The sequence below is a fragment of the Chionomys nivalis genome, chromosome 11 (genome assembly GCF_950005125.1).
Source record: "Chionomys nivalis chromosome 11, mChiNiv1.1, whole genome shotgun sequence".
Taxonomy (NCBI): Eukaryota; Metazoa; Chordata; class Mammalia; order Rodentia; family Cricetidae; genus Chionomys; species Chionomys nivalis.
Genome location: NC_080096.1, coordinates 10,990,175 through 11,004,899, shown reverse-complemented (window position 1 = coordinate 11,004,899; position 14,725 = coordinate 10,990,175). Strand labels below are relative to the sequence as shown.

Here is a 14,725-nt window from a genome sequence, read left to right as displayed (position 1 = left end):
TGTGTACCTCATGTGTGCAGGGGCCTGAGAAGTTCAGAAGAGGGTGTAGGGTCCTTTGGAACTGGAGCTACAGGCGGCTGTGAGCCACTAGTGGGTGCTGGGAACTGAACCCAAGTCCTCTGCAATGTAAGCACTCTCAACCGATGAGCCTTCTACCCTTAATTTTCTTCCCAAGCCATCCCCCAAGCCTGCTGTGCCTGAGAGGCAGCAGTGCACCCTTGATGAAATCATCTTGCAATTCCAGAGGTGCCCCAGAGCCATCACACATCAAAATAGTTTATTTGTTTCCAATCTGTAATATTCTTAAAACAAAATAACAGTAGCTTTAGTGCCTGTTCACAATACAAAAACAAAACCCAAAAACAAACAAAACTGAAAAATAAAAACGTAAACATAAAAAGACATGATTTGCCAAATAAGTTATTTGTTCTTAATAGTATCAAAAGTGCAAAACATTCCCCTTCCTCTCAGGCCGTCTCCCAGGTGCAGCCATCTTTCCTAGCAGACACCACGGCACAGTCGGCACTGCCGTGTTGCCTGTTTCCAAGCGTGATGCCAGACGCGCGGACACAAACCGCATCTCACCTCCATCCTCTCCTTATTCCGCTGTTTGCTTGTCTACTTACTTTGTGGTGCTCAGGGCCTCGGGCGCACTAGAGAAGCCTCTGTGTCACACCCCAACCTGGTCTCAGCTCAAGCTGGTTTTACCTGTTCATGCTAAGGATGACCCTGAGCTCCCGATCCTGATCCTCCTGCCTCTGCTTCCTGAGTGCTGAGGTTATAGGCGTGTGCCAACACACCTGGCTCCTTGTAACAATATTTAAGGGGTTCTGCCTGACTTTCCTCCCTCATCTCTGGAAATCAGAACCAAGGGCCTCACATGCGCTAGGCAAATGCTTTCTCACTGAACTCCAGCCCCAATATGGAATTCCACCTTGAAAACAAAACAGAGCTGAGTGCTTGCTTTCCACCCTAGCCCAAGCGAAGCAAGTGGGTCAGACCCATTTTATTTTATTTTAACGCCAGGGAAACATGGTGGTGGCTGCAAATGACTTAGCACTACATAAAAGGCTGTGAACGAGGAGACTCACCCATCTGAAAACAAGCAAATTCTTTAGAGTGGACAAATGGCAGCTGTCCCTGAGTGGCAGGAAGTCTTCCGCAGAGACTAAGGAGGCCGCTACGCCCCATCTACTGAACATGATTTGCAGGCAGGTGGTCTCGGGCAGACGCCCACCTCCTCAAACAGCAATGTCTCAACTGAAATTGGGTCTTGTGATATGACATTCATTAGGACAAGAAACCTTGGCATTCGACTGAGCATGAAAGCAGCTCATATTTGACACAAAAACAAACAATTCATGGAAACAACATTCAGGAAGAAAGACTTGGATCTGTCACAGGCAGACTTGTGGCGCATGCCTGTAACCCCAGGACTTGGGAGGCTGAGGCAGGAAGAGCTTGAGTTGGAAGCCAGCCTGGGCTACATAGTGAGACCCTGTCTCAAAACAAGCAAGCAAGCAACCAAACCAAAGCTCCGTGGCACCCTTAGTGACACCACCCCTATCAGATCTGCAGGCATTCTGGACTCAGGTTTGCTGGGAACATCCCCAATGGCGGGTGTTTATCTTCTTGGTACAGTTTTGAAAAAGAACAAATATCTGGGGAGTTTTTTGGCTTTCAGAAATTACACATCAAGGAATTTTTTTTTTTTTTTTTTTTTTGGTTTTTCGAGACAGGGTTTCTCTGTAGCTTTGGAGCCTGTCCTGGAACTCCCTTTGTAGACCAGGCTTGCCTCGAACTCACAGAGATCCGCCTGCCTCTGCCTCCCGAGTGCTGGGATTAAAGGCGTGCGCCACCACCACCCGGCCACATCAAGGAATTTTATCAATTCCAGAAACATAAAGACAAAAATCTATGAATGAGTTACAACATACTCACGAGAGGAGCCCCACCATAAAAATAAAGGAAAAAAAAACAGAACAAAACCAAAAAATAAATCCAAACCAAACACGTTTGTGTATGTGATACTAGGGATGGAACTCAGGCCTTGCACACGCTAGGCACGTGCTCTACCCCAGCTCACCCCCAGTCTCCAGAAACACACTCTGAGGACTGGGCACTGAGGAGCCAAGTGATTCCTTCACGCTTTCTAGCTGGGCCAAGTGCACGAGAAGCAGCATTGAGTCAGCGTGTACTTCTAGAGGGCCAGATGGAAGAATGAAGCCTGGCAGTGATTTCTTTATTTTTTAATAAAGCTAAAGATTCTTTGAAAACTACAGAGGGTCCTGGGCTCAGAGAGTTCATCACTTACCACTGGAGCTCAGTGTTTAAAGTAGTCAGGATCCGAGGTGCTTGGTTCAAAGCAAATATGATTAGAGAATACTAACTGAGTGAATGTCCTGTCCCTGATCTGTGCCCTTCACTTTGCAAAAGGGCACTTGCTTGACAGTAGAACACACCACGTGTGGCCGTGGTCTGGCCCTAAACACAAAGGGCATGTTGAATGGGTGAACATGATCCGGCCCTGAGCCTGAGGTGCGTGGAGCCAGGCGAGCTGGATTTGATGGATCTGATCTGGCAGCAGGAAGCAGCAATAAGGGAAGGAGGAAACGATTAAGCCGAGACGCCAAAATGCAGGCCAGAAGTAGGAAGCTAGCTGCCTGCCAGACAGGGATCCGGAGCAAGTCTCAGCTCACAGTCACAAGAGACAACGTGAAAATTCAGCACTTTGGGGACAACAATGTTCAAAATGCAATTGTCAGAGAGGTCAGGTTCCTTGGTACGAAGACACGCCCGGCATTTCATTTGAGAGCGAGTCAGGCAGGAAGGCTCCTGCACCTGGCTCTTGGCGTCATCTTAAAAATCTATTGGTTCTATAGCAGCTTATCTACGCTCAGAGAATAAGACCACAGGTTATGGCTCCTAGTATCCAAACTCTAAAATCCACAGAGGCAGAAAGGCATCTGGAGACAGGTCAGTGGCTCAGTCATTACAGTGCTTCTGGCTAGGCAGACTCTGTCCTGGCTATGATGGGGCTTACATGGGCGTGTAGAGAGGGGACAGAGATGAGGAACAAGGGATGCTCACGAAGGACCACAGGGCTATGCGACTCCAGTCAGTGTTCAACCCTCCCTTCTCTTGGTGGGGAAGACCAAATGGAAATGTTACCCCCCATCCACCGCTCAGCCCTTTCCTTTCAAAGTTTGACTGGCCAACTGCTGTGGGGGATACCCCCAAAATATACTTCTCAATGCTTGCTCCCAGAAGACAGTCACATGTAAAATTGCTTAGAACTAGGCCTCTTTTGAAGATGCAGGACCTAGAAACTGTGGTGGCCTGTCGCCTTGGCAGAAGCATGGCAGGGGCCAAATCAGGAGCCTACAGGGGAGGGGTTGGGGGGTATAGTGACCCACCCTGCATGACCGGTTCTTGAGGATCCTGAGGTTTGTTCAGGCATGACTCAAGGTCAAGCCCTGGGTTTCTCCAACCTAAAGACAGGGTGGTGTGAGCATGTTACAGGGACAGCAAAGAAGAGGGGATGAGCGGTCTATTAAATAGTGCGGCATTCATACGGGAGGAGAAAACCCAAAGGAAAGAGTGTCATCTAGGAATCAAACCTGCGACGTGTTTTACTCCTAGGTGACAAAGGAAAGAGTGTCATCTAGGGATCAAACCTCCTAGGTGACAAAGGAAAGGTCTTCTAGCCATTGCTCAAGAAGAGAAATCTAAAACCTAGACTCCCCTGAAAATCCCTGTTCCTAGGGCACGTTAAAAACCTGAAGAGTCCATGTCTCAGTCTAGCTCAGGCCACGATGGGATGTAAAACCTTTGCAAGGAACCTTCCATCAGGCGCTCCATCCACAAGGACAACTTGCTGAGCTTGCCCTTGAGGGGCTTGGGCGCGAGGCCACAGGGGGGTTTCCCTTTGGAGGAGTCAGGGTCGCAGGAGCCCACAGCCTCCTCGTCCACTGTCTTTAGGGGCTTGAAAAGGCAGAAATACTTCTTGTGGCCATTCAGGGCCAGCACGTAGCCAGTGTAGTCCCGCTCCATGAAGTGCTTGTCATACTGGTTTGGGATCGGGGCTGCGTCCTGAGCAAACTCCAGCAGGTACTCCAGCCACTCGCGGTGTTTGTCCACACTGAGGAAGGAGAAGTGGAGGCTGCTGCTCCTGTGGAGAGAGACCGGGGTTCAGGAAGGGAGCTTAGCTGCAGGCTTCTGGGGGGAGGTGTGTTCAGCTCTGGACAGGGTTCAACAGCAGGAAAGGCTTGTGCTGGCATTTCTGTGGAGCTGGGGTGGTGGGGTGTGTGTGGGGTGCTCATATTCCTCTGTTCAGAACCATGAAGACATGGAGAGAGGGGAGAGGGGAGAGGTGTGTGGAGTGGTATGCCCAGAATCCTAGCACTTGGAAGGTAGAGGCAGAAGAATTGTTCTGAGTTTGAGAACATCCAGGGCTACACAGAAAGTACCAGATCAAATCGGGTATGGTGGCGCTCACCTTTAATCCCAGCACTTGGGAGGCAGAGGCAGGTGGATCTCTGTGAGTTTGAGGCCAGCCTGGTCTACAGTTCCCGGACAGCCAAGGCTAGCAGAGAGACCCTGTCTCAAAAAACCAAAATAAATAAATAAAACCAAACAACAAAAGTCAAGAGAAGTTCCGCAATGATGGCAGGTGTCTGGCTTGGGAAGGACATAAAATCCTGCCCCTCAAGTGGGAAAATGAGAGACTGTCTTCCAATATCTTTTATCCCAATTGGAGTATCTTCACTCTTTAGGCACACACGCACATGCTAAAAGATGTACGCACACACAAACCGCACAACACACAATTGAGTGCACACACAGGCACCCTGCTTACCCGGTGAATGTGTAGACCTCTAAAGCAAATTTCTGCAGCAGGCTTGTCTTGGTGGAATTAGACAGAATGAGGACCACATTCATGTGGCCTGGCCTCAGGCGAACCAAGTTGCTGGTGTATGTCACATCTGTGAGTTCAGTTACTTCTACAAAGCCTTTTTTAGGAATCTTGCTGTGGAGAAATACAGAGGAATTAGAGACTATCAGGACGGGGGAGTAGAAACCAGTGGAAGCCAGGCATGGTAGCACATGCTGCAATCCTAGCGGCTAGGCAGAAAAGGCAGGATGAGAGGCAAGCCTCAACTGTGTGCTGAGTCTGAGGACAGCCTGGGCTGAGAACGAACATTCAAACTCTTCCATAAGCCTGAACAAAACAAGACCAGTGGAGCACATGCCTCCCGGCTAGTAGGCGCTGACTCTGCCCTGCTGGCTGCACAGGGTGGCCCTGCTCCACGGGTGGCCTGGCTTGCAGCAGCCCTTTTCATGGAGCTTTTCAAGTGGCGCAAAGGCAGCTGTATGTCAGAGCGAAGGAGGCCACAAATGTTCAGTCTGTTGTTAGCTTAGACCAGTTCTTTCCTGGGGATATCAGCAGTTATGAATCATGGGGACAGGCTACCCCCAGCTTCTGGCTCATTTACCACCTCCCTTGGGCCAGATAGGTCTCCTATCACTTCCTGTTTCCATTACGGATGCTGGGATGGTGAATCTGAAATCACACGGCACTCAGTCTGTCAGTCCTGTATCTATATGTGTTAACCATGGGCAGCAGTGACTTTTCCCCTTATTCGGGATGTCCGGGAAAGGGCCGAAGAGACTACTCAGGGGTCACGAGTGTGCACTACTGTTCTTCCAGAGGCTTCATACAGTCTCGAACTCCAGCTCTAGGGGATTTGATATTTCTGGTCCCTAAAGGGTAAAAACCTAAACACCCCCCCACCCGCAGCCACAGAATGCCTGAGAATAAGAATGGTTTGGATTTTTAGAGTCCCCCTCCCATTTTATAAGATGTGCAAACATGCAATGAGGTACAAGAGATGGTCAAAACATGACATCTACGTCTGTGCATACACCTCAGCCTGAAGCTGGTCTTCTGACTCCCCGACGAGGCACAGAACTGTTTTCTTCTTTTCTGAGATGAGATCACAATATGTAGTCCTGCTGGCCTGGAACCCACTATATAAAACTCACAGTGATTTGCCTGCCTCTGCCTCCCAGGTACTGGAATTAAAGGTGTGTGCCACCATGACTGGCTGCCACAGAACACTCTATGTGTGGCTTTATGCTGCTGGCCACTGAGTTTCACACTTTGGGTTATTTCAGAGTTGGGGGCTAGGATGTTGCTCGGTGAGAGCACTTGTCTAGCTCATGTTTGATCCCCAGCACTGCGACTCTCTGACCCTCTACACTACCCATCCTACACACTCTTTGAAACCAAAGGCAAGTGTGTGTTGTGTGGGAAGAACCTGCTGTTCTCTTTGGTGAAAGTTGGCTCAGTCTTCCCGGCCTTCTCAGGGACTTCTTCTTTATCTGGAGGCTGTGACTCTCGTTCTTCATTTGAGTCGCTAAAGAATGAAAACAGAAGTTATTTTTCTTTCTTTCTTTCTTTTTTAGGGGTATAAATGACCATGGCAGATTGGGGCTCCCACTGATAGTCCCTAGACTTACCTGAAAGCCTGGACGATGACAGTGCCAAAGAGTATGAAGAGGGCTGAGAAGATGAGGGACAAAAGCGGCATCATCTCTCGCCTAAAAGCAAGGGCAGCTGTGTTAGCGGCACAGCCGCTGTCTCAGGAGGAAAGTCCCAGACCAAAAGCCTTTCATCAGGAAATACAACCACAGGACAGGCTGTTTCTGGGGTGGGGGAGGGGGAGACTGCCTTCTGGAAGATGGCTTTAGACTATGTCTAAAACATTCTACAGGAGATGAAGAACTTAAATTGTACACAGGGAAGGACTTTCTGCCACCAAGGTTATCTATTGGTGGCTACAGAGTCTGTTCAGTGATGTCAGTCTACCTGACTCTTCTGGGGCCAGAATGAGCAATATGGCTCAGATAGAATAGAGGGTATCGGGGACTGGAGAGATGGCTCAGAAGTTAAGAGCATTGACTGCTCTTCCAGAGGTTATGAGTTCAATTCCCAGCAACCACATGGTGGTTCACAACCATCTACAAAGAGATCCAATGCCCTCTTGTGGTGTGCAGGCAAACATACAGGCAGAACAATGTATATATGATAAATAATAATAAGTAAATGATAAATAAATCTTAAAAAAAAAGAACAGGGGGTGTCACAGTGAGCTTCAGTTGTCAGTTCTGCTGACAGGGAGGACAGCTGGGGTGGTCCTTCCTTCCCAGCAAGAGGTACCAGTCAGTAAATACTAAAAAGTAAAGCAAGAAAAGGGAAACTGGGGCCGGAGAGATGGCTCAGTGGTTAAGAGTATTGGCTGCTCTTCCCGAGGTCCTAAGTTCAATTCCCAGCAACCACATAGTGGGTCACAACCATCTGTAATGAGATCTGGTGCCCTCTTCTGGCATGTGGGCATACATGGAAGCAGAATGTTGCATACATAATAAATATATAAATAAAAATCTTAAAAAAAAAAAATCTTAAAAAAAAAAAAGGAAAAGGAAACTGTCACTGGGAACCCCAGAAGCTCCTACCAGTTACTGTGGAGCAGGCTCTCCCACCAGTCCGAGAGGGCATCAGAAGCAGAGTAGAGCCAGCGGAGAAGAAACACCTGCCAGAGAGGAAACGGGCAGTGGTCAGGACTGGGCCCAGAGGGAGGCCCCACACTTCCCAACATAGTGCTTCTTTGGATCCCTGCTCTGTCCACCCTGCCCCTCCTGATGGCCCATCTTTCCCAACCGAGATGCTCACAGGGGCAAGTTCATCGGCCAGGTCAGGAAGGACAGCTTCAGAGGAGAGAAAGGCCGGATCTTTCCGAAGCTGGTCAAGATAACCCAAAAGGATGAACTTGTCGCTCTCACTGCCCGTCCAGGGATCTTCCAGGGTTTTAAATACCACCCTTCCTGCTGTGTTTCGCCTCTCCAAGATGGACACCTGGGAGAAAAGGAGAAGAACCATTTGGAGTGTCAAGAGCATCAGGATAGAATGATACCAGGAATCCCAACCCCCGGGAGGCTGAGGCAGGAGGATTGAGAATTTAGCCCAGTCTGGACTTACACACCTAGATCTTATACATAAAAAAAAAAAAAAAAAAAGTAAGCTGCACCATTACTCTTCAAACTCACCGTGCTCTTGTGAGGACGCCCCTCAACTTGCTTGCCTCTATCTCACCAGCATCCCCGACTAAACTGCAGCAGGCAGGGAGCCCAGGGCTTTGAGCATGTCAGATGGCACTTTACCAACTGAACCGCATCCTTAGTGCAGTAATTAATATTGTTTGAGAAGAGCTCTAATTATGTTGCCTAGGTTGGCCTCAATTTCCTAGGCTCAAGATATCTCAAACTTTGGTCTTCTTACAATAGTTTAATTATTTTTTGCTTGTTTAGAAAATTTATTCATGGGACTGGAGAGATGGCTCAGCAGTTAAGAGCACTGACTGTTCTTCCAGAGGTCTTGAGTTCAATTCCCAGAAACCACATGGTGGCTCACAGTCATCTGTAATGAGATCTGGTGCCCTCTTCTGGCCTGCAGGCATACAGACAGACAGAACACTGTATTCATAATAAATAATCTTTAAAAAAAAATCTAGCGCACGCCTTTAATCCCAGCACTCGGGAGGCAGAGGCAGGCGGATCTCTGTGAGTTCGAGGCCAGCCTGGTCTACAAGAGCTAGTTCCGGGACCGGCACCAAAGCTACAGAGAAACCCTGTCTCGAAAAACCAAAAAAAAAAGAAAAAAAAATCTATTCATAGAATGGGAGAGGTGGCCTTCCCCAGGGAAGAACACACCAATTGGTTGTGCAGTACCCAACAGTCAGTCCTGAAAACATAATATAAAGGTAGTATTATGTGAACTGGTCATATTTAGGAATATATGTATATACAAATATATGTGCAATAGCAACCAATTTTTAAAAAGGCCATGGATTTGAAGCAGAGTGGCAAGGGGTATATGAAAGGGTTTGGAGGGAGAAAAGGGAAGGGAGAAATGTAATTAAATAAGCTCAAAAATAGTATAAAAATATATTTATTATTTTTATGTGTATGTGTGTGTGCCTGTATGAGTTTATGTGTACCATGTGCGTTCAGGAACCCTCAGAGGCCAGAAGAACACACCAGATCCCCTGAACTGGAATTACAGGTAATTGTGAGCCTCCGTGTGGGTGCGGGAAATAGAACCCAGGTCTTCTCCGAGAACAGCCAGTATTCTTTTTTTTTTTTTTTAAAGGCTTTATTATTAATTATGTATGCAGGATTCTTCCTGCATGTATGCCTTCAGGTCAGAAGAGGGCACCAGATCTCATTACTGATGGTTGTGAGCCACCATGTGGTTGCTGGGAATTGAACTAAGGACCTCTGGAAAAACAGTCAGTGCTCTTAACTTCTGAGCCATCTCTCCATCCCCAGCCAGTATTCTTATCCATGGACCCACCTCCCAGTCTAATTTTTGCTTGTTTTATTTTTTAAAATTTTTTTTTTTTGAGACAGGATCTCCTGTAGCCCAGGCTGGCCTGAAATTTTGTTATCCTGCCTCTACCTCCTGAGTGCTAGGATTACAGGCATATCCCGCTGCACCTGGCAAGAGTAACAGTTCTTAAAGTGACTTTCCAAAGCCTCTGTCAAAATTCTAAATCTTTTTTCTTTCAACAAATTTTGTAGGGCAGCATCTGACACAATGTTACAGTTAAGGAGCCTTGGCTTTGCAGAGAGCATTTCTATGACAACCGAATGACAACAGAGAAGGTGGTCATTTCTTTCCTTTCTGTGTGCTGGGATGAAACCCAGACTCTCCCGCATTTCAGGCAAACACTCTATCACCAAACTCCAATCCTCACTCCAGAAAGAACCGTAGGCTTCTGGGATATGTGTGTGTGTGATGATGCCAGCAGAGCATGTGAGGACGGAGAGGTTTCCAAGCATGCTAGCAGGGCTCTGAGAGTTGGAGATCGGGGCCTCTAGAGTTCTACACTTCCACACCTGACCCTAGGAAAAGTTGTTGGAAAAGGCTGACACACCTCAACCTTCTCTCATGGCAAGTGGCCGAGATGGCTCAGCTGGGATGGCGCCAGACCAGAGGAAGGCTGCTTTCCAGGGAGGACTGGGGCCCACATGGGGATGTGGCTAAGTGAAAGATGAAGATCTGATTATGACTTCGGTCTGGGCCGGGCGGTGGTGGCGCATACCTTTAATCCCAGCACTCGGGAGGCAGAGGCAGGCGGATCTCTGTGAGTTCGAGGCCAGCCTGGTCTACAAGAGCTAGTGCCAGGACAGGCTCCAAAGCTACAGAGAAACCCTGTCTCGAAAAACTAAAAAAAAAAACCAAAAACCAAAAAACAACAACAACAAAAAAACCCAAGACTTCAGTCTGGTCTCAGAGGTTTTCAGATGTTTGCACTCTGTATTCAGCACTCCCAAGACAGGAGGGATGTGGGTGAGATTTGGGGGGCCCTGGCTTACCCCTGACTGTCCTTGGAACACCTCGCTGTCTGGTAGCAATGTGCTGGCAAACTCCTGCTGCCGACTGCTGTAGACATGCACGAACCGCACCGTGTCTTGAGTGTTTGCCAATGCGAATGACAGGAAGGCTTCAAAGGGTTCGCTTGGCTTGCTAGCCTCGGCGGTCAGCAAAACCACACAGTACCTGCACAGGAACAAGAGAGAAGGTCCTAGAACTAATCCCCAGGCAGGGTCAGGCCTGGCAAGGGCTGCTAAGAAAAGAGGAGACCTGTCTATGTGAGGAAGTTTTCAGAAGCCATATGTCCTGTTCTCCTCTCCCATGGAGGGGTGGCTGAATCTATCTTAGGGCAGAGGTGACCAAACTTCCTTCTGAAGGGGCTGCCTCTGCAAGGTTCTGATGGGAGCCTAGCATTCATTTATTCATTCTCCGAACATTTACTGAGCTTGCGGGCAACATCCCTACCTTGTTCTAGTGGGGAAAACAGACACCAGACACACGGACACATACATAATGAGCACTGCTAAGTGCAGTGAGGAAAAGAGGACAGAAGAGGCTGGTATGGGGCAGAAGTTGCGCTCATGCAGACCAGGAAATGCCATCTGATGTTTGAGCAGACTTGAATGAAGTGCTGTAGGAGAGGAAAAGAGGGTGGAGCAACTTGATGTGGCCGGGTTTGGAAGAGATTAATGGTAGATGTGTGGGGAACAGACAGAAGAATAAGGGAACGGATGGGAGCAGAGACCCTATGGGACATGTGGGGGCCTGCTCAAGAGTGGCCATGATAAAATTATGAGATGCCAGGCAGATGAAAATGTATGTGTCTGGGGGCGTGTGGATCAATTCTCTCCTTCGGTCACATGGATCTCAGAGAGCAAACCCAGGTGGTCAGGCTTGACAGCCAGTGCCTGTACCTGCGGAGTCATTCTGCTGGTCCTCCAGATATCTGCTAGATACGGTGGCCCATGCTACTATTTCAGCATGGGTACCCTGGACTAAGGCACCTCACCCATCATAGTTTAACTGCCCTGCAGGAAGACACCACTGCTCCCTCCCACTTCAGCGAGAGGGAGAGCCTGGAGTTCGTACTTCCTCTGTCGGTGAGACCTCTTCACAGGGCAGAGTTCATGGAAGAGCCTCTGGCTGGTGAGCCGGGCTGCCAGCAGGTACTTGTTCTGGGCGATGAAGTCCTCAATGACCTGCTTCTTCAGTCCTCGAGCCTGGAGAAACACCAACAGGCACTCAGTTTTCACCCTGCCAATGGGCTTCACTCACAAGCTATGAAGACCCTGACTATGGCAACATCACCAGGCAAGAAACGTGCAGAGATGATGGATAACTCAGGTGGAGGTGATGATACAGCTAGGTCATGCTCGGGGGAATCAAGAGGTTTCTACTACGTGACTGCATACCATTTACACCAACAGCTCGGAGAAGTCAATCATTTGAATTTTACACTAATATATTTCCATTCAGGATCTGTAGCAAACTTAACAATTCAAAATAAATCCTAGGACTAGGGAGGTGGTTCAGTGGTAGAGTACTGGTCAAATGTGCACAAATGTGTACCTCAAGATAGACAAAATGAAACAAAATACCCAAACAGTGGCAGCTCTTATTCTTTTTTTTGAGACAGGGTCTTACTATCCACCTTGGCTGGCCTGGAATTTGCTATGTAGACAAATGGCCTCCAAGTCACAAAGATCCATCTGTCTGCCTCTGGGCTAGGATTAAATCAATGTGCCCATCCCCCACTCCCCAGTGAGACAGGGTCTCCTGTAGCCCAGGCTGGAACCCAGCTCGTTACGTAGCTGAGGATAACCGTGGACTGCTGATCCTCCCGTCTACCTTCCTCGTGCTGGGATCTCAGGCACACACTTTTTGTGCCAGGACGGGTGACGGGCTTCGTGTGCTCTAGGAAACTGCTCCCACTCAGTGACATCCCAGCCCTCTGCACACTTACTAAGAATGAAGAGGCAGACCACAAAACTGCACACTGATCACTCTGTCGTGTGGTTTAGAAGACAGACACAACACAGGAGCAGCGAAACCGCCACCAGCCTCAGATGACCACAGTGTACCTAGCAAACGCTAACGACAGATGAATGACTGACTACCGACACATTTGCAGAGCTGCCGGATGACACAAAGTCAACTGAGAACCAACTGTGTTCCTTCTATCAGCAGAGAGAAAGTGTAACAGATGCTGTCTCACAAGGATGAAGAAGGGTGAACTGACAGGTAGATTCTGGGCCAGTGAGAGGGCTCAGTGGGTAAGGGGGCTTGCTGCCAAGCCTTACGTAAGAACTGAGTTTGATTCCCCAAACCCACAGGGTGGAAGGAAAGAACTGACTTCCACAAGCTGTCCTCTTACCTCCATACATACATGAGTGTGAACAGATACACAAAAATAAATAAATGTAAATTTAAAAAAGGTTTTAATCTTCAAAAACCAACCACTCACTGACACACTCACAACCTTCCATGCTGTATCTGTTGCCCTCCTACCTCTTTTTTTTTCTTTTTTTTTTCCGAGACAGGGTTTCTCTGTGGTTTTGGAGCCTGTCCTGGAACTAGCTCTTGTAGACCAGGCTGGTCTCGAACTCACAGAGATCCGCCTGCCTCTGCCTCCCAAGTGCTGGGATTAAAGGCGTGCGCCACCACCGCCAGGCGTCCTCCTACCTCTTTAAAGAATTTTGAGATGGGTGTTAAGTAACTCAGGCTGGCCTGGAATTCCTTAGGTGAGGATGTCCTTGAACTTCCTCCTGCTCGCTTCTACCTCCTGAGTGCTGGGATCACGGGCCAGCACTACCCTGCCTGGCCTCTACAGTGCTGGGGTCCCATCTGGGGCTCTGTGTCTGCCAGGCAAGCACCTAACAAGCTACCTAAGCTACTGCAATAGCACCCTTCTACTGCCGCCTACGTTAGCTCTGAATTCTCATTTTCTCCACCTCCAAAGTGCTGAGATTTTAAACACTGTCATCCTGCCCAGCTTTCTCCTGTGTTTCCTAATCTGTCCCTGTCCACCTGGGTCAGCTCTGCCAGTCTTTGCTATAGGCAGCTCTAATTCAGCATACCTAAGACGAACTCGTTCTCTTCGGTGCCTATCAGCCATTTCCCATCTGGGTCTGCCCCACAGAGCGACCTTCCTGATTTCCAGTGTGGCACACTGCTATTCTACAAGACTGGAGATGGCCTTTAGGTCTGTCCACCCCGACTGAAGCGCATTAGGTAGAGTTTAACAGCTCCAGATGCCCAGCCAGCACCACATTCACCACACAGCAGACAGGCAAGAGAATGTGTGGTGAGCAAATAAAACACACTCTTTTAAGGTGGGCGGTAATGGTGCATGCCTTTAATCCCAGCACTTGGGAAGCAGAGGCAGGCGGATCTCTGTGAGTTCGAGACCAGCCTGGTCTACAAGAGCTAGTTCCAGGACAGGCTCCAAAACCACAGAGAAACCCTGTCTTGAAAAACCAAAAAAAAAAACCACAGAGAAACCCTGTCTCGAAAAACAAAAATAAATAAATAAAAAAAATATAAAACCCCCCAAACCAACAAACACCTTTTCTCTCAAACCAGCAATTCCCCTGCCTTAGCCTTCAGAGCACTGCAATTCCAGGTATATGCCATCTGAGATAAAATAATTTTTTTAAATCCAAACATCACTGTGACATATAAAATAACCAGCAAAATTTAGTACATCAGTACAATAAAATAGCAAACAAGTTCCTCCTTTTCTCCGCCGCTTTGTTCAATTTTGTCTTTCTCTGATTTATTCCTGAGTGCAGTGCCTGGGTGTGCCTGAGCACATGCAGAGGTCAAAGGATGACCTCTAGGAGTTGGTTTTCTCCTTCCACCACACGGGACCCAGGGGAGAACTCAGGCGGCCAGGCCAGGCAGGGAACACTTCCACCCACCCCTTCCCTTTCCCTCCTCTTTCTTTGAGACAAAGTCTCATTGTAGCTCAGGCTAGCTCAGACTTATGTAGTTGAGAATGATCCTTCCCTGCTGGGACTATAAAGCTTGTTCACACTAGGCTGAGGTGCGATGAAGGCGGTCTTGACAGGAGGGGGGTTCTCACACACCTGGATGACATCAGCGGGCTTGTTGATGTGCTCTTTAAAGATCAGCACGGCAGGGGCATAGACATTGATGTTGTACTGCCTGGTCATGTCTTCCACACCTCTCAAGCCCATGTACACGTAACCGAACGACACATAATCTTTGTACGCAAAAGCCGTCAACTGTGAGGGCACAGGAAGGAAGGGAATGAGTGGACGGTGA

General features: G+C 48.5%; 1 protein-coding gene across 2 annotated transcripts in view; it reads right to left on the bottom strand.

Moving 5' to 3' along the window:
• Window positions 1–256: 256 nt before the first annotated feature.
• Window positions 257–14,725, bottom strand: part of Dnajc16 (DnaJ heat shock protein family (Hsp40) member C16) — a 32,023-nt gene continuing 17,554 nt past the window's right edge. For both annotated transcript variants that reach the window (XM_057784982.1, XM_057784983.1), the window contains 9 exons: window positions 14,527–14,685; window positions 11,528–11,658; window positions 10,441–10,624; window positions 7,736–7,918; window positions 7,519–7,595; window positions 6,523–6,603; window positions 6,321–6,419; window positions 4,859–5,029; window positions 257–4,171 (listed from right to left, as the gene is read on the bottom strand). In XM_057784982.1, the coding sequence (XP_057640965.1) occupies window positions 3,796–4,171; window positions 4,859–5,029; window positions 6,321–6,419; window positions 6,523–6,603; window positions 7,519–7,595; window positions 7,736–7,918; window positions 10,441–10,624; window positions 11,528–11,658; window positions 14,527–14,685 (1,461 nt within the window). In that variant the 3' untranslated portion in view covers window positions 257–3,795. The remainder of the gene's footprint in view (window positions 4,172–4,858; window positions 5,030–6,320; window positions 6,420–6,522; window positions 6,604–7,518; window positions 7,596–7,735; window positions 7,919–10,440; window positions 10,625–11,527; window positions 11,659–14,526; window positions 14,686–14,725) is intronic.